Source organism: Caenorhabditis elegans, chromosome X, assembly GCF_000002985.6.
Source record: "Caenorhabditis elegans chromosome X".
NCBI lineage: Eukaryota > Metazoa > Nematoda > Chromadorea > Rhabditida > Rhabditidae > Caenorhabditis > Caenorhabditis elegans.
Window position 1 is genome coordinate 17,204,982 of NC_003284.9, and position 25,534 is coordinate 17,230,515.

Sequence of the window (25,534 nt, forward strand, 5' to 3'; positions counted from 1 at the left end):
GGGAAATGAACTATGTAATACATTATTATTTTGACACCGGTCACAATGGATTCTGGAGAATGGGGGAGGAAAATGAAGAAAAAAGAAACAATTACAGGAAAACTATTTAGTTGGATTGAAAATTGGCAAATTGAAAGGTTTTACTTTTTGTAGTTTTAAAATTTGCTCAGATACTCTTTTAGACATGTCAAAATTTCACGTAGACACAGAAAGCTTAAATTAGTTTCCTTGGCTGAGGCAGACATTTTTTCCTGGCAAAAAATATAGACTATTTAGACATGCCTTTTAAGGCAGGTAGGTCTTTTTATCCTACCTGGAAGGCTCATCAAAACATTTTGAAGCTTGATTGAACCTACGCAATCTTATAATGCTAAAACCTATTCGTTCTCTAATTTTCTCTCCAACAAAATACTCCAAAACAAAAACAACTATAAAATAATCAACAAATTACACGTCATCGTCGCAGTTTGGAAAGCATTCTCCAACGTCAGGCTCGGCGAGGTGAGGTATTACACGAGCTTCTTTCGGGAAATTCCTACCACTACTCTTCTCGAAATTGGCAAGAGTTATCCGGATACTTTCGCAAGTGACGTTCTTAAATGGTCGATACTCCCAGCCTTCCAGACCGTTTCCGCAGAGACTTACGTTCAAGTTTTTCTGAAAGTATAAAAAATTTACTTGAGGTGGGAAAATAGAAAAAAGTATTATTAAATAAGGAAGTATTAAAATTACAGAAAATTGAATCCACGGGACTGACACTTTTTACAGTTACCGCCTAACATATTGCGACCTCTGCTTTGGCTTGAAAAAAATTTTAAGAATCATACCGGAAACGGACTCTCCCATCCTTTGAATCCAACTTCATTATTTTTCCATCCATGGAACATGAAGTCTTTTTCGCAAAATCTATCCGTTGACAGAAACCCATCTCGAACCCATCCGTGAGCTCTTCGGAATATCCGTACTTTTCCAGGCCATAACCGTGTTGCACCTTAAAATCAAATTCATCATCAACAAATAAAAGTTCAATTTCCGCAAACAAGATAACCCAACCCTTATCGGCAATATTTACCTAGAGCCAGCTTGCAACAAGTGACGTATGCCATATATGTGTCATAACCCGTCGAGTTGTGCCAGTACTTGTCGCAATTTTTGATTTCTTGTGATGCATATGGGAGGACGGTTTTTAAAATGTGAATCTGGAAATATACAACTGGAAAGTTGGGGATGCAAAAACATATTTCATAGCTCAATTTTTAAACCATCCAAATTTGAATGTGGTCCGTTATGACTTTATCAAAATTAAATTTGCATTTGAAATTTTACCACCGATTCTATGTTAAGTTAATAACGGAAAAGTTGTTATAAAAATGTTAAACATCAAGTTTTCAATTGAAACATTTGTTCGCTGCTTACACAAAATCAGGGTAGTTTCTTCAGTTAAAGAATTTCAGTGGTCATTGTGCGAATTCGTAAGAATTTCATAATTTTTGTATACTCGAAAAACAATTGTAAAATTTACCTGAAGAACACCATTGTCAGCTCCGTTCCAGTTTGATGGTTGTGTGAACTCCCAGTCTCCCCACTTTTGCAAGAAATTTCTAGCGAACATGGTATTCCGTACCTGAATTTGAATTTTCAAAATCTATCTTTAAAAGTGATGTTTTCCACAAATTTCACGATCTAGATTTTATATTAAATTAAGCTCCGTGACCTAGTCGTGGAGTACCGCACGTATGCTAGACGAGCATGGGAGTCCAGTCAGAGATATACTGATAATTAACGCCTTTTGGCTGACTTGGGAATGACCAGAATAAGTGGAGCGATATTGAAAAAAAAAATTGTATCGGAAAGCTGACATTCTCTACTATAAGAATATGACTGAAATTTTTGCCCATTCGGGCTGGAAACTTTTCAGAAATTTTTATTACCAAATCGATATTGGAAAAACACCTTGTCTTTGAGACTCCATATCTCTGCAGGAAAAAATCGCACTAAAAAGTGATCAACTGAAAACTTGTTAAACACAATGTGATCTAAAACTTTTTAGTTGAACACTTTCTTGTAAAAAACTTGGTTGCCAAGATATAGACCTTTAACTATTTAGAATATTCAAAAATAATGAAGCTCGAATCAATTGGTCCCAACTCGGCAACCAAATTTTTTTAAAGAAAGTTTTTTACTGAAAAGTTTCAGATCACATTATGTTTAACAAGTTTCTAGTTGATCACTTTTTAGTGCAATTTTTTCCTGCAGAGATATGGAGTCTCAAAGACAAGGTGTTTTTCCAATATCGATTTGGTAAAACGTCTTGATACGGCATCAGAATCAGTGATTCGGTCATTGAAAACAATGAAAAATAAGTTATTTGTGACACTCTACATTATTTCGTACATTTTTGAAAAAATTTCAAAAAAAATTTTTGGATCAAATTTTCTCATGGGTTTGGTGGAGAAAAAAGTGGCAATTTTCGAAGAAATAAAAATTTCTGAAAAGTTTCCAGCCCGAATGGGCAAAAATTTCAGTCATATTCTTATAGTAGAGAATGTCAGCTTTCCGATACAATTTTTTTTTTTTCAATATCGCTCCACTTATTCTGGTCATTCCCTAGTGAGCAGTAGTTATTGTTGGTCGCCAGATCGCTAACATGCCTTACCTTCAAGGCTTGCCGGGCTCCACATAAGAAATTCAGGAATCTAATATTAGTAACAGACATGGAATTAACGCTTCACCACCAAATCCCTGGCGTTGGAGAAACTATTTTATTATTTTCTCAACCCCGAAATAGGACTCAAAAATTTGCAAAAATGCAAATGCAACTAACGATATAATTTCCGCTTGCAATTTCCCAATTGAAGAATCTCTCGTAGAAAATGATATCAACACGATTATCAATCCATTCTTCAACGCAATGATTTGGATTAGCAATTCCTGGAAAAATTCTCGGATGACCGATTAGTTCCGCGTCTGGTGAGTACCTGTGTCCGCATCCAAAACAAGCATCCAGTCGGCATCACGAAGGTAGGCAGCCGCAGCGCAGTGCTTTTTGAAGAACAACTGGATAAATGAATTGGTTTTATTGTCTTTGTTGTTGATTGTTTTGTTCAGTTTTTCGGTTAGGTTGTTGTTTCCAGCAATTCAACAACGATTGCAAAACAATTCGAAAACAAGTACCTGTTTGTTTTTTCCGCATTCCGCTTTCACTCGTTCATCATTATCAAGATCCACCATTACAACTGTGTAGTTTGTTCCTTTCAAATAGCATTGCAATGACTCTTGGGCAACTTTATAATGACTGAAAAGAGAGGGCAATTACAGGAAGGAGAGAAAACCGATTACGAACGTTTCCATACTACTTTTCACGAATGCAACAAAAATGTGAACCCTTCCAAATAAGGGAGGACAGGCGCCCATGTGCTGGCGAGCCGGGTACTTCGAGCGAGGCCTGAAGAACTTTTATAACATTGCTTCACAGATTAATAAATTAAAAAAATATATAGATAAATTTATTTATATATGGTTTTCTCAAAAAAAAATGAAACAAAACACTGCTCAAAGTTTTACCAAATATACGCTTCTAATTGCAGTTTATGTTTAAACTAAATTTTTTTTTCATAAAAACATGTTATTCTTGATCTATTATACAAGCGTTTTACAAAAAAAAGTCGTCAAAAATTGGCTCGCGAGATGTCGGGCGCTTCATCTATTGACATTTGTGTTAGTGCAGCACTAATGAATGACTCATCACGTAGGCAACATTGAGAACAATATTTTGTTAGTGGAACTTTTTATGCCTAAATTCCTAGTTTCAAAGTTATACTTGTTTGAAAATTTTGAAAAAAACACTGAAAATCAAAAAAGCATATATTTTTGGCCGAAACTCTATGCAATGTTTTTGATAGACAAATTGCTTCCACCAAATTTGAAAAAAAACAGTGCTTGAAACTATCAACAATTTCGACTATTTACTTTATAATTTTTTTTTGAAAATGTGTTCAGTTTTCAGATAAAAATTTGCTTGCAGTTGACATTTATTTTAGGCAGGCCCCGGTTTTTTTTTCGTAAAAATTTCCTAAACATAATCTCTGAAGTAAAATTTTATTATATGTACATAAATTCAAAAAAACATTTTGATAAAAAAAACTTACCCCGGATGAAACAATGTCGGATCTTTTAACATTTTTACTTGTGGAGCTTCACGAATTTCATGTACTGCTTGCTGAAACTTCAAATTAAAAAAAAACAACATAGTTTAATAAACTTAACTTACATGAAAATCAGGGCTATATGTGACAGCTACATCATCGAAGGAATATTTGTAGTAGAAAAAAAGAACGGTAACTATTAACAATATGGCTACTAACCCTATTTGAAGATTTTTCATCTGAAATTTGGAAAAAAAAATATATATAAGAAAGAATTCTAAAGCTGAAAATATAGAAAATTAATGAGAAAATTGGATTACTGTTCAGTTGAATAGAAATTAAAAAAAAACAAAATATGAGCTTAGTCTATTTTTGAGCTTCAACACATTGGGATGTTTTTACAAAATTAAAAAAAAATCCAGCGTATCGAAATTAAAGCTGTGAATTTGTACCAGAAAAAGTACTAATTTTAGAAATTAGAAATATTAATTGAAACGTTATTGGATAACTAAAAAAATGTAATAACGAAAGAAGATCAAAATGGAAACAAGGCCAATTGTCGGACACTTTGCAAAAAAAAGCTTCATAATAGATTCGGGGCCAAATTAAGCGACAAGGAATCCAATTACGAGAAAAGTTTGAACCCTCTGCCCCCTCCTTTAGTTTTTGGCGCCGGTGTTCGGAGACGGAGGAAAAGCAAATTTGTTTGAGTGAGAGATTAAAGTTGCAAGAAAAGGGAAGCAATAGGATTACAATATATGTATGTACTACGCGTTTTGTCTAGTGGGAAGGTAGGGCAAAGGATGAGAGGATGGATACGAGAAAAAAAAACACTTGAGGTCATCATGGTCGTGTCTTTTTTTTTTGGATTCTTTTAAATTGTTTTCCAAAAAGAAACTTATGTTTTTAGTACAGAAAATTTGTCATCATTCAAAATGCCAGTTTGAACATATTTTAAGTGAGGATGTTAGCAATTTTAGAAAACGAGGATACGAATTTTGAAAAAAAAACAAGCAAAAAGTGTTGTCAATTCACGTTTTTGCATACAACCTTTGTTTATGTAGATTTAAGGAAAAACTGAATTTGTAAGACCTTGGTATCCACTTGTAGATCTGATTCACAAAAATTCTTCTGATAATAAAATCTTTTGTGAAGGGAAATAACAGTTACCAGTAAGAAGGTGTGTAATAAAAACAGACCTTGCTATTTATGTGGAAGAAAATTTGTTCAAAATTATGTGGAAGATAACATGTCCAATGTTCAAATCTGACTTTTGGATTTAATTAACTTTTATGAAAAAACATTATATTTATTTTATTACTTCCCTCTTTCAGGGTCCACTCACAATCCGTGTTTCAACGAGGAAATAGAAATTCTGATAATCCTGAATTGTAGGAGGAGTCTGAATAAAAATTCTCGTTTTTCAAAGTATTCGTTTTTTCAATTGATTTTTTCAGCAATTTCAAAATGCTTTAAACCGTTCATTCTCAAAATTTCTAAAACCGTAATAAAACAAATTACTGGTTTTTTAATTGGAAATTAATCAGCATTACTTAAAAAAAGTCAAAAAATTTATTTTGCGAGATTTTTTGAGTAAAACTTTGCATAAAGATGTTGAAAAATACGTTATCTTTGTGACAAACATTTCACATTTAATTGTAGCCTTTGATGAAGTGCTTAAAAACTAGCTTAATATGTGTTGATATGAAAATGTGAAATTTTCAAGTTTTTTACTATATCAAAAGTATTTATCTGAAAGATAAAACATTTCTCTGCATTTCTAAACAAATTAACATTCAAAAATATTGGCGCAACAAAAGGGATTTTGCAGGTTTTTTGAAATCACAGAGAAATCAAATTAAGGGCCACGTATTGTTTTGTATAGCGACTTGGAATCAGTTTTAGAGTGACCGTTCATCGTGAAACTAAAACAATTTTTTCAAATTGTTTAGATGTTGGGGCACTCCATTATGATAAAATTGAACGTTGACAACTAGGCCGTCTTACATAAGCGGAAAAATCGGCATTCTTCTTAAATTGCAATTAAGAATGTTTACTCAAAGTTGTTGGTTGACTTAAATATTTCTTAATTTATGCCGTACACTAATTTGGTAATTTTCTAGTGAACAAACGACCAGATCCAAAAAGATCAGTAAATAATAACACCTACAAGCTTGAAAAGTGGATATTAACCATTTTTAAAGTAATTTTTTGAGAAGTTTCATATGAATATTTGACGGTTTGATTATTTCACTTTTGATAATGTTAGTTGAAACAAAGGATTAAAGGACGATCCGTTTTTCAAGTGCTATGCACTGCGGATCTGGGATTCAGGTACGAAATTTCTGCAACAAACTTTTTGGACATAAGTTTTGAAAACAGTTAGACAAAAAACTAATAGCAACAATACGCAAACTGATAGTTAAATGATATCGCAGTGTAATAATAGTTAAAAACCTGTTTAAAGAAACTGGAGGTCGGGTGAGTGTATCTGTGATTAGTGTGAACTCCTCACTTCCTCCTCTCATTCTCGTTTTCCTGTGTTTTCACTTTCCAAGTCTCCAGAAATGAATAGGTGAAAACCGCATTGTCGATCTTTTCACTGTTTGTACATGTCCAATTGGGTCATCATACAAAAGGAGTAGCCGCACGGTTCTCGCCAGAAAAAAGGTGGAATGAAGAGTCAGGAAGAAAAGGTCAAGTGCGATATAAAGGAAAATGATGTCTTAATTGACTTGAGTGTTTTATGTCTTCGAGATATTATTCAAATGATTTTCTGTGTCAAGTTTCATACTACAAAACCATTTGAAATAACGGAAAAGTCATCGGAAAAGAACATGTTGTGGAAATTCTTGTTACGTGTTGCCTTAGCAAGCAATTAGAAATGCAAAGCGCTGGTCAACAACTGAACAAAGATGGGTGATAAATATTTAATAAACTCTTGTTCATTCATTTTGACGACCCATAAAATTTAAAAGAAGACTCGTGAATTATCAGAAATCAAAAGTGGCTGAGAAAACTTGGTTGTGTGCTAAGCATGAAGATGGATCATAAAAAAAGAAAAAAAACGGGATTCTTCAAAATTACATTTGAAAATTGGGAAACTCTGCTTGTTTCCTAATTTTCAAAATGCGCCATAAACAATGTTGTAAAATATTGTTAAGTGTTTAAATTAAGCTTCAATCACTTTGTGTGAACATTGCAACAATTTAAACCTGCAGCAAATGCTTGAAGTTTTTCAAAAAAACACAATTTTTTTAAAGCTTAACAATTTGCCAAAACTCGAGCAGAACCTTGGAAGATTGAAACATTTTTGTTAGAAATTTGTCAATTTCCTCCGCCTGTACAGAATTCAAAGAAATTTTAAACATTAACTTTTTTCGAGAGTAACTCACCGTACTTCCATTATTAGTCTTGCATGTAAACTATCAATTTGGTCAAAATTTCCCGTTACAATCCAGAAACCTCAAAGTTCAATTTCTGATCATTTGTAAATGAAGAATTCGTAAACTTCAAAAGAAGGCACCTTCGAAGAATAAAGGAAACCATAATTTTCCCAACAAAACCTGGGCTTCATATTTACAAATAGCAAAATGCAAAACATAAAACACACAAATAAGTTAACAATCAAAAATCAAACCTCCAATAAATGGAGATCGAGAATTTAATGATGATGTGTACAAAAATACAAAGCTTGGTATTTTAAACAAAATAATTGAAAACCGAGCATAACGGTTTTAGGTTTTAAGAAATTGCTGACAAAAATTGCTTTATTTCTTCATAGCGAAAATTCAATAAATCTAAAGTGTAATATTTTTCTTTTTGTATACCAACACACCAATTAGCAATGCAAAGTTGCTGCGAATATTTTTCTATAAACAAAATTGTTTGAATATTTTCATTTGCTTAATTGAATTAAGAATAATTGAGAAAAAATTGGGTAAAAGTAGACATTCGTCTATTGATTTTCACTTTAAAACCTGCAAAATCCTATACAAATTCTAAAACTTCAAATTTATAAAACCCATTCATTTCAATCATTTTCATTCAAAAAACGTGTATACAAATCATACAAAAAAGATACTTAGTGGCTGGAGAGACCTCGTGTTGTGTAACCAAATTGCTCAAAAACGGCACATCCTAAATTCTGCTAGTTCCATTTTGCGCGAAATGTCCGAGAAGCATGCGCGAGATGACAATGCGCTGAATTTGCGAGGTTCCCTCGTAGATCTGATAGATCTTGGCATCACGCATCAGTTTCTCCACTGGATACTCAGAGTTGAAGCCATTTCCTCCAAAGATCTGAAATTATGTAGGTTGCCTTTAGTAATCAGTTTTGGTAAGACAAACCTGAACAGCGTTGGTGGCAGCTTGGTTGGCAGTGTCGGCGGCAAAGCACTTGGCGATCGAAGCATTGTATGAAGAGCGCACCTTGTTGTCGACATCGTTGGCGGATTTGTAGGTGATAAGACGAGCGAGCTCGAGGTTGACAGCCATGTCAGCAAGCATGAACTGGACGGCTTGGTGCTGGAAATTGTCAATATTATTTTATGTGCAATTTGAAAACTTCTGAAAAATCTGAAACAAGTAAAGACCGTGGCGAAAAGTCCCTTCCAGGAACGAAGTTCTTCGATCATTTCTAATGTTTTATCTATCGTAGCTCCGCTGTAGGTTTCATATGCAAGCTCTTACATTGGCAATTACGGTTCCGAAAGCCTTTCTCTCCAGAGCATACTTGGCCGACTCGTCCAAACATCTCCACGAGAGTCCAAGTGCTCCGGCGGCAACTCCTGGTCTCGTCATGTCAAAGGCTTCCATGGCGACCTTGAATCCAGCTCCAGGGGCTCCCAGCACATTCTCGGCTGGCACGCGGACGTCTTCAAAAGTGATGACACGGGTGTCCGAGCATCGCTGTCCCATGTTCTTCTCCTTCTTTCCACGGGTGATTCCAGGAGTGTCACCGTCAACGATGAAGGCGGTGAAAGCCTTTCCAGCTGGAGTCTTTGGGTTTGGATCGGAACGGGCTAGCACGAAGAACCTGAAAATATATTTTTAATTTTTATAACCCAACGCAATTTTTACCAACCATTTAGCATGTCCTCCCCCGGTAATCCAGGCTTTGGATCCATTAATAATGTACTCATCACCCTTCTTCTCACACTTGGTCTTAACTCCGTTGACATCAGATCCAGCACCTGGTTCAGTCACACAGTACGAAGCAATAATTGGCTCCGCAGCGAGTGCTCCAAGATACTTCTTCTTCTGTTCCTCATTTCCAGAGATGTAGACAGGAGCAATGGCAAGAGATGGTCCCATGATACCAAGTTGAATACCAGTGCATCCATAGGACAAAGCTTCAACAATGAGGGCAGTCTCAAGAGTGGTCATTCCTGGGCCACCATACTTCTCCGGAATCTGTGGGTTCATGAGTCCAAGGCTATGAGCCTGTCGGACAATTTCCCATGGAAACTCTCCGCTCTCGTCAAACTTGGCTGCATTTGGGACGAGAACATCCTTGGAGAACTTGAGAGCGGCGTCTTGAATCTCCTTTTGGGTTTCGCTGAGGTCTGAAAATTGTCAAATTAAGTTTCGTACAGTTATTTAGTTTTGCTCTGTCTATTCTCAAGAGCTACTAAAATCTAGATTACTTTGGATAAGTTGCCAAAAGTATATTCAACTTACCAAAAGAAATTTGACGAGATTGAGTGGCAATGACTCCGGTTGCAGAGCGGGAAAGCCCCAGCGATGATGTTGCAATTCGGGAAAGCATATTTAACCTGCAACTTTTGAATTAAAACCTGAGAATTAAAAAAAAACAACCAAAAAACAATACAAAAATATGTAACACGGTGACAAACCGTAAAGTGCGAAAAGTAAATAAAAAAAGCAAGTAAATCAAAACTGTTTCTTTTTTTTTCAAATCATTTACAATTACAAAATATACCAGTGTTTTGTACAAAACTGTGATCAAACGGGGAAAAACGGGTGGCGTGCTAATATCCTCCATTCTGAGCGACTCGAGCGAGCAACTGACGAGCAATGACCATGCGTTGAATTTGCGAAGTTCCCTCGTAGATTTGGAAGATCTTGGCGTCACGCATCAGCTTCTCCGCTGGGTATTCAGTGTTGAAACCAGCTCCTCCAAAGATTTGCACAGCATTTGTGGCGGCTTGGTTGGCAGTGTCGGAAGCGAAGAGCTTGGCGATCGAAGCGTAGTAGGATCCTGGGCGGCCAGCGTCAACCTGGAAGAGTGAGGGAAATTATGATAGTTTGAGTGTGTTTCTGCAGAAAATGGCTGGCAATTAGCGTGCTGACCAATCTTTTCTAAGTTTAATCAGCATTTGAAGTTCGTATAGCGTTTTGTAATTTCCTATAATAGTACCGATTTTATGCTCATATTCCTATGTACATCACTGTGATGTTCTGCCTGCTGCATCAAATGCGTCATGGTGTTTGCGGACTTGTAAATTTACGGGGCGCCTCCCATTTTAACATAAACATTTTATCCTTCAAAAAGCTTGATTTGATTCTGCTTGACCTACCTCTGCACCACTCTTGTAGGTCATCAATCTAGCGAGCTCACAATTGATGGCCATCTCGGCAAGCAAGAACGACACTCCTTGATGGTTGGCAATTTGCGTTCCAAACGCTTTTCTCTCCAGAGAATACTGTGTGGCGACGTCCAAGCAGCGGTAAGCAACTCCGGTGGCAAGTGCTGCAACAGTTGGCCGGGTTTTGTCGAATGTCTTCATGGCGACCTTGAATCCCTCTCCTGGGGCTCCGACGACGTTGGCGGCTGGAACACGGACGTCTTCGAAGGTAATACCACGGGTGTCTGAACATCGTTGTCCCATGTTGATCTCCTTGCGTCCTCTGGTGAGTCCTGGGGTGTCCCCTTCAACGACAAATGCGGTGAAGGCTTTTCCTGCTGCGGTCTTTGGGTCTGGGTCGGAACGGGCAAGCACGAAGAACCTGAAAAAAGAGCGTAGGAATGTTGTGAATTTTTTAGCGACAAAATATTTTATTTTCAGATAGATTTTTCCAGAATGCTCCATTCAGCATATTTATGGATTTACAGTGGCCCATAACAATATCTACGGTAGACCTTTTTTCTCGCGTCTCCTAGAATCATTGCACTTTGACCTGTTGATTATAAGTACACGTTTTGATAAGAAAAACGAGGGTTCTTCATCTTCCTGTCGCATTCTTTCTTTCTCTATTCCATTTCTCTCTCTCTCTCTCTCATTTCCACGTCTAGCGGTACAAAGTCCAAGTTTTGTGTAGTCGACCAATCATTGTAGTCTGCCCGACTTTACAATGACGTAGATCCTCACCACGTGGAACTCACTCACCAGTTAGCATGTCCGGCGTTTGTGATCCACATCTTTGAGCCGTTGAGAATATACTCATCACCCTTCTTCTCACACTTGGTTTTGACTCCGGCGACGTCGGATCCAGCTCCTGGCTCGGTGACGGCGTAGGACTAAAACAAAATTGATTAGGTGTTATTTACCGTAAGAACTCAAGTATATTTCGAAAATACTTACCGCCACAAACGGATTGTCGATCATTCTACCAAGGAATCTCTTCTTGATATCATCATTGGCACATAAAATGAGCGGGGTCAGTGCAAGATCATTAGCCATGATAGCGGTAGCAATACCCGAGCATCCATATGCCATCTCCTCACTGATGATACAATTCGAGACCATATCAACTCCAAGTCCTCCATAAGCTTCTGGAATGTCGGCGATCAGATATCCCTGTGCATGAGCCTTCTTGATGATCTCCCACGGGTACTCCATGGTTTTGTCGTATTCGCCGGCAACTGGGATGACCTCATCGGCAACAAACTTGCGAACATTTGCACGGAACTCTGCTTGGTCAGCGGTCAACTGGAAGTCCATGCCGGTTGACATGGCCTTGTTTGTGGTGCTGAACAGACGCGTGCATTTCGTCAAGTTTCTGGAGAGCATTTTCTGAAAAAAACTTTATTGAGAGTTTGCTATGAAAAATCGATAATCCTAGTAATTGAGGAAAAGACAACAACAAAAAATTGGAACACACACGGTGTATGTGGCGTCTGCTGCTATCATCAAGAGAAAAATGTTTTGTGAAGGTAAAGAGAGAGAGAGAGAGATGGAGAATTGGCCCGCTTGGGCGGAGACTACTTGTTGTTGGGTATGGATAAGAAAGTCACGGAGGTGATAAGGATGGCACGCTTTTGATACTGTTTTGGGAAAAACTGCCAATGATTTAGAAGAATATGAGATTAATAGAGATCAAACAGAAAGAACCAGAGAACTGCGAAAATGGGGTGGTGTACTCAAGAGAAATGAATGCGAGATATGGGGAGGGGGGGGGGGGGGGGGGATCGATGGTCCGCAGACTGTCGTCAGGTGTGGCACTTTGTTGTGTTGGCAGAGTGTTGTGGTAAGAGAGTGCGAGACGCAGATGGTGTAACGCAGGTAAATGACCACATGGCAACAGTGTAGTCACTATAAAGTCCAAAGTGCATAGGTGCATGTTCTTCGGAGCGTATGAATGTTACTTTGGTACTTTAATTGAGCAGTTTTTTTATGTTCAACTATTATTCAAAATCAATGAAAAAAGTATACCAAGAATGTTTATAAATAAAAATATCCACAATTCATGAACAATGAGACGCAGGATTAAGAGAAAGAAAAAACAGCTAATAAGAGTTTAGTTTCCGATTCACTCAGAAGTATAGACAATAAAAACATTATACATTTGAAATAATTCTATTGCAAAAATTTGAGTAAGGGGTGGGGTTTTTTTTTGACAAATCGGCAAATTCCCGAAATTTTTTCTTGGAAATTTTTAAATTTCAATTTTAATCGGGAAAATTGTAGGCATCCTATGAATGTTCCTACATCTGTTTTTATTTCAAAAATCCCTTTGGCCACTTCCGGTAAATTGATGTCCGGCAAACGGCTAATCGGCATTTTGCCGAAAATGAAATTGTCCGGAAAATCGGTAGACTGGCATACAGCCGGAATTGAAAATTTCCGGCACACCGGCAATCTGCCGATTTGCTTAATTTGTCGACTAGCGGGCCTATGGGCCCGCCAGCCCTTCGGGAATGGGGATAGGGTTAATTCGCTCTAAGTTATTAGCAAGGTAGCTGGCGCAGGTTCTCGGCTTCGCCTCGAACCTGTTAACGGGATATTCGAGATCTCTTTGAAATTATTTTAGGAGTGGGTATATGTTTAGAAAACTTGACTATTCAGGTTTGAGGCTTCGCCTCGAAGCTCTTACTGTGTAAAGTGAAATCTCTTTAAACTTTGATTCATTGCTCCAGGACCGACACTGTACGAATAACTTAGGCTGAGATTTTGTTCAAGAATAATTTGAATGTATTCAATAAAATAAGCGTGTTTTCAATCATCACTGTGAACTACAAAAAACGGTGAAGGAAAAGGAAAACTCATGAATACGGCCTGCTCTGCTTGGAATAGGATTAAAGCCAGCCCACAATTTTTTAAGAGTATTCGGGCCTGCGGCCCTCAAACCTGGTTGTTAGGTTTGAGTAAATAACAACCGCGTCGCAGGCCTACAGCCTGCTCTGCTTAGAATAGGATTAAAGCCAGCCCACAATTTTTTAAGAGTATTCGGGCCTGCGGCCCTCAAACCTGGTTGTTAGGTTTGAGTAAATAACAACCGCGTCGCAGGCCTACAGCCTGCTCTGCTTAGAATAGGATTAAAGCCAGCCCACAGTTTTCAAGAGTATTCGGGCCTGCGGACCTCAAACCTGGTTATTAGGCTTGAGTGAATAACATATCTGCTTAGAATAGGATCAAAGCCAGCCCATAGTTTCCAAGAGTGTTCGGGCCTGCGGCCCTCGAACCTGGTTGTTAGGTTTGAGTAAATAACAACCGCGTCGCAGGCCTACAGCCTGCTCTGCTTAGAATAGGATTAAAGCCAGCCCACAGTTTTCAACAGTATTCGGGCCTGCGGCCCTCAAACCTGGTTATTAGGCTTGAGTGAATAACATATCTGCTTAGAATAGGATCAAAGCCAGCCCACAGTTTTCAACAGTATTCGGGCCTGCGGCCCTCAAACCTGGTTATTAGGCTTGAGTGAATAACATATCTGCTTAGAATAGGATCAAAGCCAGCCCACAGTTTTCAAGAGTATTCGGGCCTGCGGCCCTCAAACCTGGTTATTAGGCTTGAGTTAATAACATATCTGCTTAGAATAGGATCAAAGCCAGCCCATAGTTTCCAAGAGTGTTCGGGCCTGCGGCCCTCAAACCTGGTTATTAGGTTCGAGAGAATAACATCTACTTTTTGGAAAATCGTGAACGCCTGTGGGCCCCCAGCCCTTCGGGAATGGGGATTGTTTTAGAAAACTGAAAATAATAAAAGCTTTCTAAATCAAACTTATCTAAGAGTAATCGCATATCAGGCCTCCGGCCTGCCTTGGTATAATGATTTAAGGTTGACTGCGTCTTCTAAGAGTAAGAGTGCCTGCGGCACTCAATCCAGCCAATCTGGGCTTAAAACAGTTGTAATCGCACAGCAGGCCTCCGGCCTGCAATGCCTGAAGTATATGTTCAAAGTGAACTTCTTCTTAGAGTTAAAGTGCCTTTCTATTGTTTTTTTTTGGAAAGAAAACATTTTCCAGCCACCCGCACGCATGCAGCCTTTTGTGAGGAGAGGCGGCCTGTGAGGAGTCATGCACTAAAACTTCAATCCGTCATAACTTTGCTCATAGTAGGAGTTTGAGAAAAATTAAATAATTGTTGAAATTGGCGTAAAAAGTAGAATAATACGGCGGTTATTATGTTTAAAAATAACAAAAATTGAAACATATCACCTTCTGGGAAGGCCTGGAAGCTCAAAACTTCCACAAATGTGCTGAAAGTTGTCAAGACCGACCAAATTTAGTTTGTCTACCTTGCTTCAATGAAAATTATCAAAATTAAAACATCAAATCGAAAGGATAGTTGAAAACTTGTCCAGGAACAGAGGAAAACTGGATTTCCATGTGCAAAAATTAAATAACCTATCTCTGCGAAAAATGATCGGATCAAGCTGTGATTTGAGATTTCATTTTATTTTATTCTATTAATTCTAAATTTAACATAAAAACCGGAACGATAGTGGAAAGTTTGTGAATTTTATGGAAAAATGTAAATTGTTTGAAAGAAGTGTTCATTTTTTCTATTTTTGAGACTATTATTTACCTTTTTTGAAACAAAAAATTATATTTTCCGCTTCCTCTCGATGTGATGAACATTTTTCCAAAAAAAAATTTGAAAAAGGAGCAAGACTAACGGAGATATGACCGAAACAATGGTGAAAATGTGGCCGAAAACACACCAAATATGAAAAGGGGAGGTGGGTGTGTGTGTGAGAAAAGGGGGGAGGTGCAGAAATTTTGGCAAAACTTTAATTATCGTTTTTAAAATAACGAATAGAGATATCACAATGAACTTAGATACAATGGATAGGCATTGAAAAGGAGAACTTAAGTTTCGAGTCTCAAACGTTTTGAACATAAACTCGAATTTTCCTTCAATTTAAAGTGGTTTTCGGCCAGTACTTCGGTGTGCGCAAAAACAAGAGGGTGTGGTTTTCCGCTTGTGGAGCCGACAGGATGCTCCAAAATCAACCCCCTTTTAGATGAACACACGTCGCTATACTTTGTGAATGTAGAGAAAAAAGAATTTCAAAAATCGGTTCCGTGAGAGCCGAGATATAAACGTTCAAAGTTGTATTACACATTTTTCGGACATTTTTTGAACATTTTTTGAACACCGAAAACGCGTGTGTGTGGCAAGATGGGGGTTTTAGGAAGGAGGCAGACAAAAAAATTTGCCGAACGGAAGAGCCTCTCGTCCCTAGTCTGAATCTCACTGTTTGAATTTTGTTTAGACATTTCCCAGAGTTTGGACATGAATCTAATGACGATTCAAGTATCGTTTTCATTTTTTTTGCAATTCAAGTTAAAACATAATAAAACCAATCACGAAAATGCCTCCTACGCATTTATATCAAATTATGACTCATTTGGTCTCCTTCAGTGGAAATTAGCTATTTAAAACGGTGATTAAAATGCTTGAAAGTAAACCAAAAAAAAGTCATAAATGTTTTGAAGTGTTTTTTTTTAATTTTTACGTCTGTTTTCTTTAAATAATTTTCCTTTAGACTTGTTTAGATTGCTAAAAATGGATTAGGCACATTTTCCAAAGTTCATGGCACAGCTATAGCGAATTGAAGTTACTAATTAGAGTTTTAATATTATTATTTATGAAACAAATTTTTTAAGAACACATATTTTCTGTGAAGAGTTCATTTTAAAATTAGCTATCCATTTGAATATTGTTTTACGATTGTTTGCCGAAAATTATTCCAAAAGTTCCGAGACTTTTAGTTTCTATAGTTCGGATTATTCTGAATTCTGAACTAAAATTTTCAAATGTACAACTTTTCATGTTAATTCAAAAAATGACTCGTTTGCGCTGCTTTTGTGACAGCTGCATATTTGAAACACTGATAAAACTACGTTTTTTATTTAAGTCTGCAAAAATTGAAGTTAAAAAAATAAATCTTTGTTTTGGAAAAAAATTCAGTATTAGTATTAAATATTTCGATTTTTAACTGTGTACTTTTTTCTTTTAAAACCCTCTTTTTTTAAAATTATTTTTTAAAATAATTTTTGTATTTAATAACAGATCAGGCAAACAAATTGTTAAGAATTAATAGAAATTAAACTTCTGAGCTGCAGTTTCAGATTTGTTTGAAGTTATTGAACAAAAATCAAAATTCCGAAACGTTAAGTTGACCTCTATTCAAAAAACAAACAAAACTCCCTCATCTAAACGTGTTGTTATGGTCAGTGCGCAGTGCGCAGGTGTGGATTTACGAGCGGCCGAGGGGTCGGGTCTCGACGGGAAACCCCTTTCGCCTGAGTCTCTGCCCCTGCATATCGCTACGTGGTTGACCGGCTGAGAGGGGGAAAGTGTTCACTGCATAGCATATTTCCGTTTTCATAAACCTTTTACGGTTTAAATTCATCAGTTTTAGCTCGTTTCGCTTCAAATTTCTCATTTTCGTCTCCTTTTTTTTTCGTTTTCTACTGCTCAGTTGTTCGTAAAGCGAGGAGAGACAATCGATGAGAAAAAGAGACACAGATGCGGCCCAAATGTTGCATTTCTCCTCTTTTCCGTGCCTTACACCCGTTCTCCTATCGATTTTTGTCCCTGCGTGGCAGTGACCACATCTCTTCCGTTATTTTGTCTCGTGTTCGTGTTCCTCTTGCGAGAAGTTTCATTTATAATTTTTTTAAAATAAAACTTGATTTAATTTTAGAAAAATTACAGAAAAATGTCGGACTTTGGTAATCCGTTGAAGAAATTCAAGCTTGTGTTCCTCGGGGAACAAAGTGGTGAGTATTTTGATTGAAATTCTACCGTAGATATTGAATTCTCAAGTTTCTAAATTTCAGTCGGAAAAACCTCCCTAATCACTCGCTTCATGTACGACTCCTTCGACAACACCTACCAGGCCACCATCGGAATCGACTTCCTGAGTAAGACCATGTACTTGGAGGACCGAACCGTAAGAAATCAGTTTTTGCGTAAAGAAATGATTTCAAAATCCGTAATTTCAGGTTCGTCTTCAACTTTGGGACACCGCTGGACAGGAACGTTTCCGCTCACTCATCCCATCCTACATCCGTGATTCTACAGTTGCTGTTGTGGTTTATGACATCACCAGTAAGTTTGGAAGAAGTTTTTCTGATGTTTCATGCTGTAAAGCTTCACACTGGATCCTCTGGGAGAAATTTTTTAACTATAGTAGTGTATATAGTAGTAACTATAATAACTATATTGGTTTAATACTACAATAGTCACTGGCAGCTCTAATGCGAAAAGCTTCTAGCAAGAAGAGAAGCTCAAAAAACAATTTATATTGATAGAAAAGTTAGAATCCAAAAGGAAACCATTATTTTTTGTTTAATCTTGATTTTGAACTAGGGTGGGCAATGAAAAAACTCTCGGTAACGACAAAAAAGCTTCATTTAACCCCAACTTTTTTGCAGACTCCAACTCTTTCCATCAAACTTCCAAGTGGATTGACGACGTCCGTACTGAGCGTGGAAGTGATGTAATCATCATGTTGGTCGGCAACAAGACCGATCTTTCCGATAAGAGGTTCGAATGAGAGTTTCCGCTAAAAATTCAATTAAATTGTGTAGTGGAAACGGCGGAATATGCATTTAAGTAGCTCCAGGCTGAAGTTTTAATCGGCATAACTTTCAGTATGAAATCTTGGCTAGCTTAAAACCTTCTCTAAAGATATTGTTTGGAGATAGGAAATAGCTTTAACTGAAATTACGTTAACATAAATTGGATCTGCACTAACTTGAACTAGCTTCAACTGGACCTACCTCAAGTTTATTTTTTATAATCAGAGCCTACGCTTTTCAAGCCCAAGCTCTCTATCTCCAGCTCATCCTTAAACACAATTCAGTTGAACCTACTACATAAGCTACATAAGCTGAATCTCCCATAATTTGATTTTTCCTGAGCAAAATCTACGTTACATTAGGCTAAAAATGCGCATTCTAAACAGAATTAGTTCAAGCTAAACTTACCTTGCGCTGGCCTGTTTCGAGCTGATCTTGCGTGGTCTTAGCTGAACTATCTTTTTCTGAAACCTGTTAACCTAACTAATAAACTCAATGTGTAATGCTCCAGGTCTATTAATTTGTAACTGACATAAGACTTACATATTTTGTTCAGGCAAGTCACCACCGACGAAGGAGAGAGAAAGGCCAAGGAGCTTAATGTGATGTTCATCGAGACTTCTGCCAAGGCCGGCTACAATGTGAAGCAGCTTTTCCGTCGTATCGCCGGAGCCCTACCAGGAATCATCAAGGACGACCCAGTGGAGCCACGTAAGTTTTAAAAACCTTTTTAACTTCAAAAAGCCATGATTTTTTTCAGCAAATGTGGTCACGATGGACCCAATCCGTCAGCGTCAAATTGTCACCGACGAGGGATCGTGCTGGTGCTAATCTCTTTGTATTCCTGAGCAAAATGTCAAAAAAAGGTTGTGATACTCCAATCTCAACGCATAATTTATTTAAAGCATCCTCCGCCCCCGTAATGGTTTTGTCATGAAGAAATATTAATTATCCCCCTTAAAAGCGCTATCGCCAGTAAGTTTTGATATCTTAAAATTCCCCAAAAACATTATCGATTTTTTCTGTGTGAATGAACTCTGAATGGCTTCTTCTCTATTAACTTATGCGATGGTAAACATGTGTAATTTTCTTTGTAACATAATAAATTATTATTATTTTAAATTTTTTGCTTCTTATTTTTGCTTGGCTAATTTTAAGTGTGATAATGATTTTTTTTTGTTTTCATTTTTACTCTCCCAACATCTCTGTTCTCGAATAAATCTTCTCCGCTTTTGGTGTTAGACTAGCAGCAGTAGATCACGAAAAATGATGGGGAGGTGGAAGAAAAGACGAAAAGCAACGCAGTTTTAATCAAATATTGACTTTGTGCTTTTCGGTTAAGAATGAGCTGCTATCCTGAAAAGCAACACAATGAGGAAGAGCAACATATTTGGCCCGGAAAGATATATGTGAAACGTTGAAGTGAAGTTGGTGGAAATAAAGACAAAAAATTCATAATGTTGTTCAAAAATCGTCGTTTGCACATTGTAGATTTTTGATGAAACTAGCCCATTTTGGAATAATTTCAGATGTTTAAAAAAAAAAAGTCTTTCAGTTAAATAGCTACAAGTTCCAGATTCCAATTCAGTTGTTTCAGTTCAAGATTGTTAAAATTTCTTAAAATTTGTTCCGCTCAATGCCGTGCGGAAAATATCGGTACGACGACACGAAAACGGGCAAAAGTACTTGTACATTTTAGTGACGTAAATTGTAGTTCATTTATGCAAAATTTATACGCAAAACTATACCCGTACGAAAGATACAACTCCGTGAAAGGTATCGTCACTTAACGGTTTTAATTTAAACCGTTATTTTTTCAAATTAAACTCATATGCCTACTATTTCAAAGAAATAACAAATTTAATTTATTTCAATCCTCCCTTTCAAAAATTTATCTACTCAGTGCTTGGTTAATTTGAGTGCTGATAGTTTCTGTATTTGTTAAATCATCCCATTTCAGGAGAACATCACAAAGCGTGTCCAGGTGTGTAGCGTCCGGAAGTTGAAGCCCCACAATGATCACCTGAAAAACTAGCAGATGGAAATTTCACATTTTTGTGTCTTACTTTTCCATTCTGTCGCAAAGTTTGTGAATTCATCAGTGATGCAGTGATTTCAGCAGGTGTTCTGAAAAAGTGAAAAAATTTTCAAGAAAACTTCATTTTGGAAACATACGCCCCAGAAGTGAAGATTACGGAGTTCATCTTTCCAAAGGATTTTAGCGGGTTGGCGCGGTTGACAGCCATATTGAATGCCCTAAAAGAAGCTAGAGTATTTGATTATGTTTTTTTTCCTTAATCTTGTGATGATAGCATATTTGTCAATAAATTCTGAATTGTGGGCGCTCAAATTTTAATTAATTGAAACTACCTTTGAGGCGGAGATCTAAGCTACTTTGAAAAACGTTTTCAAACCTTTGTACTGCACCACGCATGTTAACTCAATTTTTTAAAACGTTTTTTACACTTTAACTGTAATTTTTTTGCCAAAAACTCACGAAACAATACTCGGCTGATCCTTGAACGGTGTGAAGCTATCAACAATGCTGACAAACTCATCTTTGGTTTGCAAGTCACCAAAACTAAAATTTATTCTGTACGCTCACAACTCAAAATTGTAAATTTACTTGATGGGGTCCAGGTTCTTCACCAGTGTATTAAATCCCATTACTGATGTTCTTTCGAAATGATTCCACGTGGCGATAAGATCAGTTTCAGCTAATTTTTTCTGATTTGAAAGCTGAAAAGTTTTCATAAATAGTAAAACAAAATTAAAAGAAAAAACTCACAGCTGTCCCATATGCTTCGAACAAGAGGAGGATATTGGATGTTTTTGGAGAACAATCGTGGCATGGATTTGGCACTTGAAACATTACATTTGAACAAAAAACTAAATAAAAACTGACTCGAAGTAGTACTTGGCATAATCTGAGTAGTTGTAACCGCTACAGTTGTTTGAGCTGCTGATGACGTGGCACCACTAGTTGAAACGATTGTTGTGGGAGTGATTGGCGGGGATTTTGTAGATGGCGTGCAGAGAAGACTGTTTATCTGAAAAAAATAATAGTTATTGATAATATTTTTGAAAATAAGTAGCTAGGTGTTAGTGAAAAATTTCGAATGGAAAAAAAACTTCGTACTCTTTAGATTTATGCATATAAAGTTTTTGACAAGCTTTTTATTAAATTACCTGATCGAAAATATCTGTTGTCAATGTTTTCGTATAGACCACATTTCCAGTAAGTTGCTTCAAAACGGTTTGATCGGCACCTCCAACGGCTACAATGATCAAGTTCCCTCCAATTTGAGTCACATATTCGATGGCGGTTTGAACATCAGAGTAACTACTGTAAAATATGTGACGCATAACTTTAGAGTGACAAAATGTGCAAAAAAGGTGTTTTTTGTTACGTCACTTTAAAATGACCATCTAATGGATTTACCATAATCAAAACAAAACAAGACTGGTGTGATGTTCAAATTTTTTTTCATAACGTAAACACAGTAACATCTTTTGATGTAACATTAAAACACCCTTAGAAAATAAAAAAAAACATTGAATTACCTGGAATAAGTAAAAACAATAGTTGCTTGCTGTCGGCTTTGTCTACGTCTGCCCAAGTTCTGCGAGACATATTGCAGCGAGGCTGTGAGACTTGGCGGGGAAGCTGCAAAGTAGTAATCGTCGAATGCCATAACTTCGTTGGCAAATGCGGAAGCGGACTGGTAGGAAAAAGGGTTTTCCACTATTTGGCCACCATCGGTCTGAAAGTCATACTTTAATCTTGGATTTCGAAGTTTACAGTTTGTTACCGTAGAATAAACAATAGCTTCTCCTTCCATTAGTTTCGGAGAAATTGGCCAGGTTTTGATCAGCTTTGCAATAGTTCGGCATTGCTGGAAACATATTCATTATCCAATGGCTTTGTGATTAGTGAACCTTACATTCTGAAACTCCATGGCACTTCCCACGTCGTTGTTGTTATCCATCAAAATTGTCACATCGGTATTGCAAGTGTTATCTGGAACAGAAGTTGTGCTGAAACTTAATCAAACCATTGCTGTCTCTATATTAAAAAGTCTTTACGTTGGTGTTTGGGTAGTCGGTGTAAGCGTTACAAACATGTACTGAGTAAGTTGTTGAGCAATCGTTGTAGTCAAATTATAATCTGGAACTCCGAAGAACATATTTTGATTGGTCGAAAGTAATCCCAGTTGTTTTCCGCTGGAGTTCAGTGTGATAGTGATAAGTTGTTTAGGTAGAGCGCTGAGGATGTAAGCATATTGGGTAGCGGATTCAATGTCAGTGAGGTCTCTGAATGGTAAAGAAATTTTTTTGACAATAAAATGAAAGTCAAGTTACTCAGATGCCGATAGTAGTATAACGGATTGATTAACCGGACGAAGGCCATGTATGTCACCCGCAGCTCGAATACCGCTGAAAATAATATTTCTATACAAGAATATTTCGTATTTACAGAACAGTGCATTTTCTCGTTGTTTTAAACATAATCTATCAATAAAATTATAGAGGACAATATTAATAGTACTGAGGCTTGTTGAAATTTGAAATTTCAATTCCAACAACCATTTTGGAGTATGCTCAAGCAAAAGCCCACGTCCCTCAAAAACCTATCCCTCAGAAAATAATTTTGCTCAGTGTTAGTTTTATTCATAAAACCAAGAAAAAAAACTTACTATGTTATGCTCGAATTATGCTTCCCTGAGTACATCTGAGCAGAAATCACACTTGCCACCTCTTCCTCGCTGGCCTCGTCAAAATCAAGAAGTGTATTGAAATCGTTCTAAAACACAGCCATAGAGCTTTGATGAAAAAATTTCAAAAATTAAACTGACAGCTGCATACGTGGCAAATGCAACCTGTACGTCTTCTCTATCAATCAACCACAATGGTAATAGTGTCTTTACAATCCATGATTTGACCTGAAAATTATTAGAAATTTCCAGCGCTACTCAGCATATCTTACCAAATTAAAATTGGTAAAAGATTTCATTGCATTTGAATTGTCCAGGAGAATAATAACATCTTTACTATATGGAGTTTTTACAAATGGAGTCGTAGTTGATCTTGGCGACTGAGTTACGACGGTGACTGGTTTACTAGATAAAGATGTAGACACAGTACTTCCCGGATTAGCTGTTACAGGGGATTTGGTTTCCCTTGACACTGAACCTGTTGATGTTGGTACAGTCACTGGTGTTTTTGTTGGTCCCGTAGGCACACTGGCACACGGAGTGGTTGGAACAGTAACGGTTGTCCCAGATGGTCCGGAGGTAGTAATCAACGTTGAATCGGAAACGGATCGGCAGGTCATTTGAGAAAGAGTTGGAGGGGTTTGGTCTGAAAATAATTACTTTTGTTTTCAATTTGTTTCCTTTTCGATAGAAAACAAACTTCTAACCTGTAGCAGAAATCATTGCGAAATTTGGAGAAGCTGAAACTTTTTGCTGAATGTCATTTAGCTGTGGCTTGTTTGATGTGGTATAAGACAATGCATACATGACGTCAGCCCATTGACCCGCATTTGAAATGCCAAGTCTGAAATTAAAAAATGAAGTTTTCATTTGGTTTTGCAAAAATTATGAACTGTAAAACTAGTAAGTTATTTTTAAAAATCATAAGGTTTTAAGCTTGGTTTGAATTTATATACTTACATTGTAATTGGCACTGTTGGTTGCACATCATCACTGCTCGCGGAGCTGCTTGATGAGATAACTTGTTGCATCTGGAACAATATTTCTTTGTTAAACATACATCCACCCACCGGAAGTGAGCTATTCCAGCCAACAAGGTATCAACATTTTTCTGATAATGTGTATTCTTTAACAGAAAATATCAGTCTGATAACAAAGCATTACCTGATCAGTTAAGTTCTTGACACTCCCCGCGTAATTTCGAACCACTGCAGAATAAGGAACAGATCTAGTCTGAACAGATAAAAACATAGTGTAGCCGGATGCTTGGGTGCTGACTGGAAAAATAGAGTTTTAAACATAAATATTTGAAGGTGGAGCAGCGCCAGAGGAGAAACTGTTTAGGGAATTGTTAACAGATAACTTCCGAAAAAGTGGCAAAAACTGAGATTTTTCAAATGTTCAAAAATCATGTAAAATTTAACCAAAAAAACAAAGTTTTACTACAATATTTGGTCATTCTAGTAGGCGTATTATAATGCAATTTTTAACCGGCGCTACTTTAAGTGGTAAATTGGTTAAAAACGATTTCGATTAAAACGGAAAAATTGAGTTCTTCGCACTTAATGGCGATGGTGGCAAAAAGTGTTTTTTATCCAGAGGTAAATTTTCAGATACTTAGAGGTATAGATAATGCCATCTTTGATTTACTCTCCTGACAATTTCAGTTTCCAAATATAATTTCCCATTGCTCCAATTCCAGTCAAATTTACAGTTTCATAATCGGTTACCTGGTGGAGTTGGAGCTGGATGTGCGCTGTTATTCTTTGAAATTCCAATTCCTAGCATGACACTTCCCGCAATCAGCATACCAATCGAAATCAGCAAAAGTAAAATAGTGAACCATTTAACTCTATTGTCAGTGTCTTCTAGTAGGTACCTGGAATGTAGATTGATTTTAAGAATTTAACGAATTTCACTCACCACTTAACATTTCTGTGTGGAACCCCTGGTGACACATAACTCGCATCGTCACCGTCTCCCCGTGCCATTGGAAGTTTTTACTCAAATTACAAAAATAACAAAGTATGTATCAACTAATGAGTGTAAGCCCGAACAAGAACTGTTCAATTGCCGGTTAGAAAAATTTACCTGCACAGGCGGATTAAACTATTACGTTTATCATTTTTCAGCGGATTGGCAATTCGATTAGTGCGGCGTTCTTATCAGTTTCAATTATATATGTCGTGAGATGGTTTCAAACTGAAAACGTTTTAATTATTGGGGTAAAGAGAGTTCTCATATTTAAAACTCTAACAGAATTGTGAATCTTTGCGATATTGAGGTAAAGAGTGGAGTGAGGGTGTCGTCAATTTGCCGGAAATTACGTGCGCAACTACTGAAATAGAGTAGTAAAGATCAGAAAAACAAAACAAGCGATCATTTGAAACAAATTTTCAAAATTTACATTTCTGGATTTTTTGAGCGACAATTCAGTGTGTTAGAATTGCAATAATA

General features: G+C 37.1%; 5 protein-coding genes and 1 non-coding gene across 6 annotated transcripts; 2 read left to right on the forward strand and 4 right to left on the reverse strand.

Moving 5' to 3' along the window:
* Window positions 1-177: 177 nt before the first annotated feature.
* T08G2.2 (Alpha-1,6-mannosyltransferase) lies at window positions 178-4,384 on the reverse strand (the record flags this gene model as incomplete). The annotated part of the gene is made up of 10 exons (NM_078386.4): window positions 178-657; window positions 828-991; window positions 1,073-1,199; window positions 1,523-1,624; window positions 2,825-2,931; window positions 2,979-3,057; window positions 3,175-3,295; window positions 3,344-3,445; window positions 4,149-4,219; window positions 4,271-4,384. 10 exons carry the CDS (start codon window positions 4,382-4,384, stop codon window positions 448-450), a joined length of 1,197 nt encoding a protein of 398 aa, NP_510787.2. The 3' UTR covers window positions 178-447.
* Window positions 4,385-8,162: 3,778 nt separating this feature from the next.
* On the reverse strand, window positions 8,163-9,922 carry acdh-10 (putative medium-chain specific acyl-CoA dehydrogenase 10, mitochondrial). The gene is made up of 5 exons (NM_001307895.2): window positions 9,828-9,922; window positions 9,232-9,712; window positions 8,838-9,183; window positions 8,496-8,672; window positions 8,163-8,447 (listed from the first exon to the last, which is right to left on the reverse strand). Exons 1-5 carry the CDS (start codon window positions 9,913-9,915, stop codon window positions 8,286-8,288), a joined length of 1,254 nt encoding a protein of 417 aa, NP_001294824.1. The 5' UTR covers window positions 9,916-9,922; the 3' UTR covers window positions 8,163-8,285.
* Window positions 9,923-10,036: 114 nt separating this feature from the next.
* acdh-7 (Medium-chain specific acyl-CoA dehydrogenase, mitochondrial) lies at window positions 10,037-12,124 on the reverse strand. Its single transcript, NM_078388.6, has 4 exons — window positions 11,693-12,124; window positions 11,498-11,628; window positions 10,688-11,117; window positions 10,037-10,387 (listed from the first exon to the last, which is right to left on the reverse strand). The coding sequence occupies exons 1-4, from the start codon at window positions 12,119-12,121 to the stop codon at window positions 10,139-10,141; spliced, it is 1,239 nt and encodes a 412-aa protein (NP_510789.1). The 5' UTR covers window positions 12,122-12,124; the 3' UTR covers window positions 10,037-10,138.
* A 618-nt stretch (window positions 12,125-12,742) lies between these two features.
* Window positions 12,743-12,842, forward strand: T25G12.15. The gene has a single exon (NR_102257.1). It is a non-coding gene; the product is annotated as an Unclassified non-coding RNA T25G12.15 (non-coding RNA).
* Window positions 12,843-17,493: 4,651 nt separating this feature from the next.
* rab-6.2 (Ras-related protein rab-6.2) lies at window positions 17,494-19,484 on the forward strand. Its single transcript, NM_078389.7, has 6 exons — window positions 17,494-17,558; window positions 17,619-17,731; window positions 17,784-17,889; window positions 18,216-18,327; window positions 18,919-19,073; window positions 19,123-19,484. Exons 1-6 carry the CDS (start codon window positions 17,498-17,500, stop codon window positions 19,191-19,193), a joined length of 618 nt encoding a protein of 205 aa, NP_510790.1. The 5' UTR covers window positions 17,494-17,497; the 3' UTR covers window positions 19,194-19,484.
* A 731-nt stretch (window positions 19,485-20,215) lies between these two features.
* Window positions 20,216-25,227, reverse strand: T25G12.6 (VWFA domain-containing protein). Its single transcript, NM_078390.4, has 21 exons — window positions 25,001-25,227; window positions 24,808-24,956; window positions 24,242-24,354; window positions 24,038-24,108; window positions 23,785-23,921; window positions 23,350-23,723; window positions 23,219-23,305; window positions 23,060-23,166; window positions 22,725-22,799; window positions 22,449-22,676; window positions 22,307-22,400; window positions 22,175-22,258; window positions 21,927-22,126; window positions 21,552-21,708; window positions 21,268-21,412; window positions 21,151-21,224; window positions 20,989-21,101; window positions 20,860-20,943; window positions 20,538-20,618; window positions 20,429-20,489; window positions 20,216-20,385 (listed from the first exon to the last, which is right to left on the reverse strand). The coding sequence occupies exons 1-21, from the start codon at window positions 25,066-25,068 to the stop codon at window positions 20,254-20,256; spliced, it is 2,634 nt and encodes an 877-aa protein (NP_510791.3). The 5' UTR covers window positions 25,069-25,227; the 3' UTR covers window positions 20,216-20,253.
* Window positions 25,228-25,534: the final 307 nt, after the last annotated feature.

What these genes read in the sequence shown, in the direction of transcription:
- acdh-10 (NM_001307895.2), bottom strand. Translation starts at nt 9,915, where the DNA reads ATGCTTTCCCGAATTGCAACATCATCGCTGGGGCTTTCCCGCTCTGCA. An exon ending in GGGGGAGGACATGCTAAATG is followed by an intron (nt 9,184 to 9,231) that starts GTTGGTAAAAAT and finishes ATATATTTTCAG; the next exon opens with GTTCTTCGTGCTAGCCCGTT. An exon ending in TCGGAACCGTAATTGCCAAT is followed by an intron (nt 8,673 to 8,837) that starts GTAAGAGCTTGC and finishes GACAATTTCCAG; the next exon opens with CACCAAGCCGTCCAGTTCAT.
- acdh-7 (NM_078388.6), bottom strand. Translation starts at nt 12,121, where the DNA reads ATGCTCTCCAGAAACTTGACGAAATGCACGCGTCTGTTCAGCACCACA. An exon ending in TCGACAATCCGTTTGTGGCG is followed by an intron (nt 11,629 to 11,692) that starts GTAAGTATTTTC and finishes ATTTTGTTTTAG; the next exon opens with TCCTACGCCGTCACCGAGCC. An exon ending in AACGCCGGACATGCTAACTG is followed by an intron (nt 11,118 to 11,497) that starts GTGAGTGAGTTC and finishes CTCTTTTTTCAG; the next exon opens with GTTCTTCGTGCTTGCCCGTT.
- rab-6.2 (NM_078389.7), top strand. Translation starts at nt 17,498, where the DNA reads ATGTCGGACTTTGGTAATCCGTTGAAGAAATTCAAGCTTGTGTTCCTC. An exon ending in TGTGGTTTATGACATCACCA is followed by an intron (nt 17,890 to 18,215) that starts GTAAGTTTGGAA and finishes ACTTTTTTGCAG; the next exon opens with ACTCCAACTCTTTCCATCAA. An exon ending in ACCGATCTTTCCGATAAGAG is followed by an intron (nt 18,328 to 18,918) that starts GTTCGAATGAGA and finishes TATTTTGTTCAG; the next exon opens with GCAAGTCACCACCGACGAAG.
- T25G12.6 (NM_078390.4), bottom strand. Translation starts at nt 25,068, where the DNA reads ATGGCACGGGGAGACGGTGACGATGCGAGTTATGTGTCACCAGGGGTT. An exon ending in CCAACAGTGCCAATTACAAT is followed by an intron (nt 23,922 to 24,037) that starts GTAAGTATATAA and finishes TTTTAATTTCAG; the next exon opens with ACTTGGCATTTCAAATGCGG. An exon ending in CGCAATGATTTCTGCTACAG is followed by an intron (nt 23,724 to 23,784) that starts GTTAGAAGTTTG and finishes AATTATTTTCAG; the next exon opens with ACCAAACCCCTCCAACTCTT.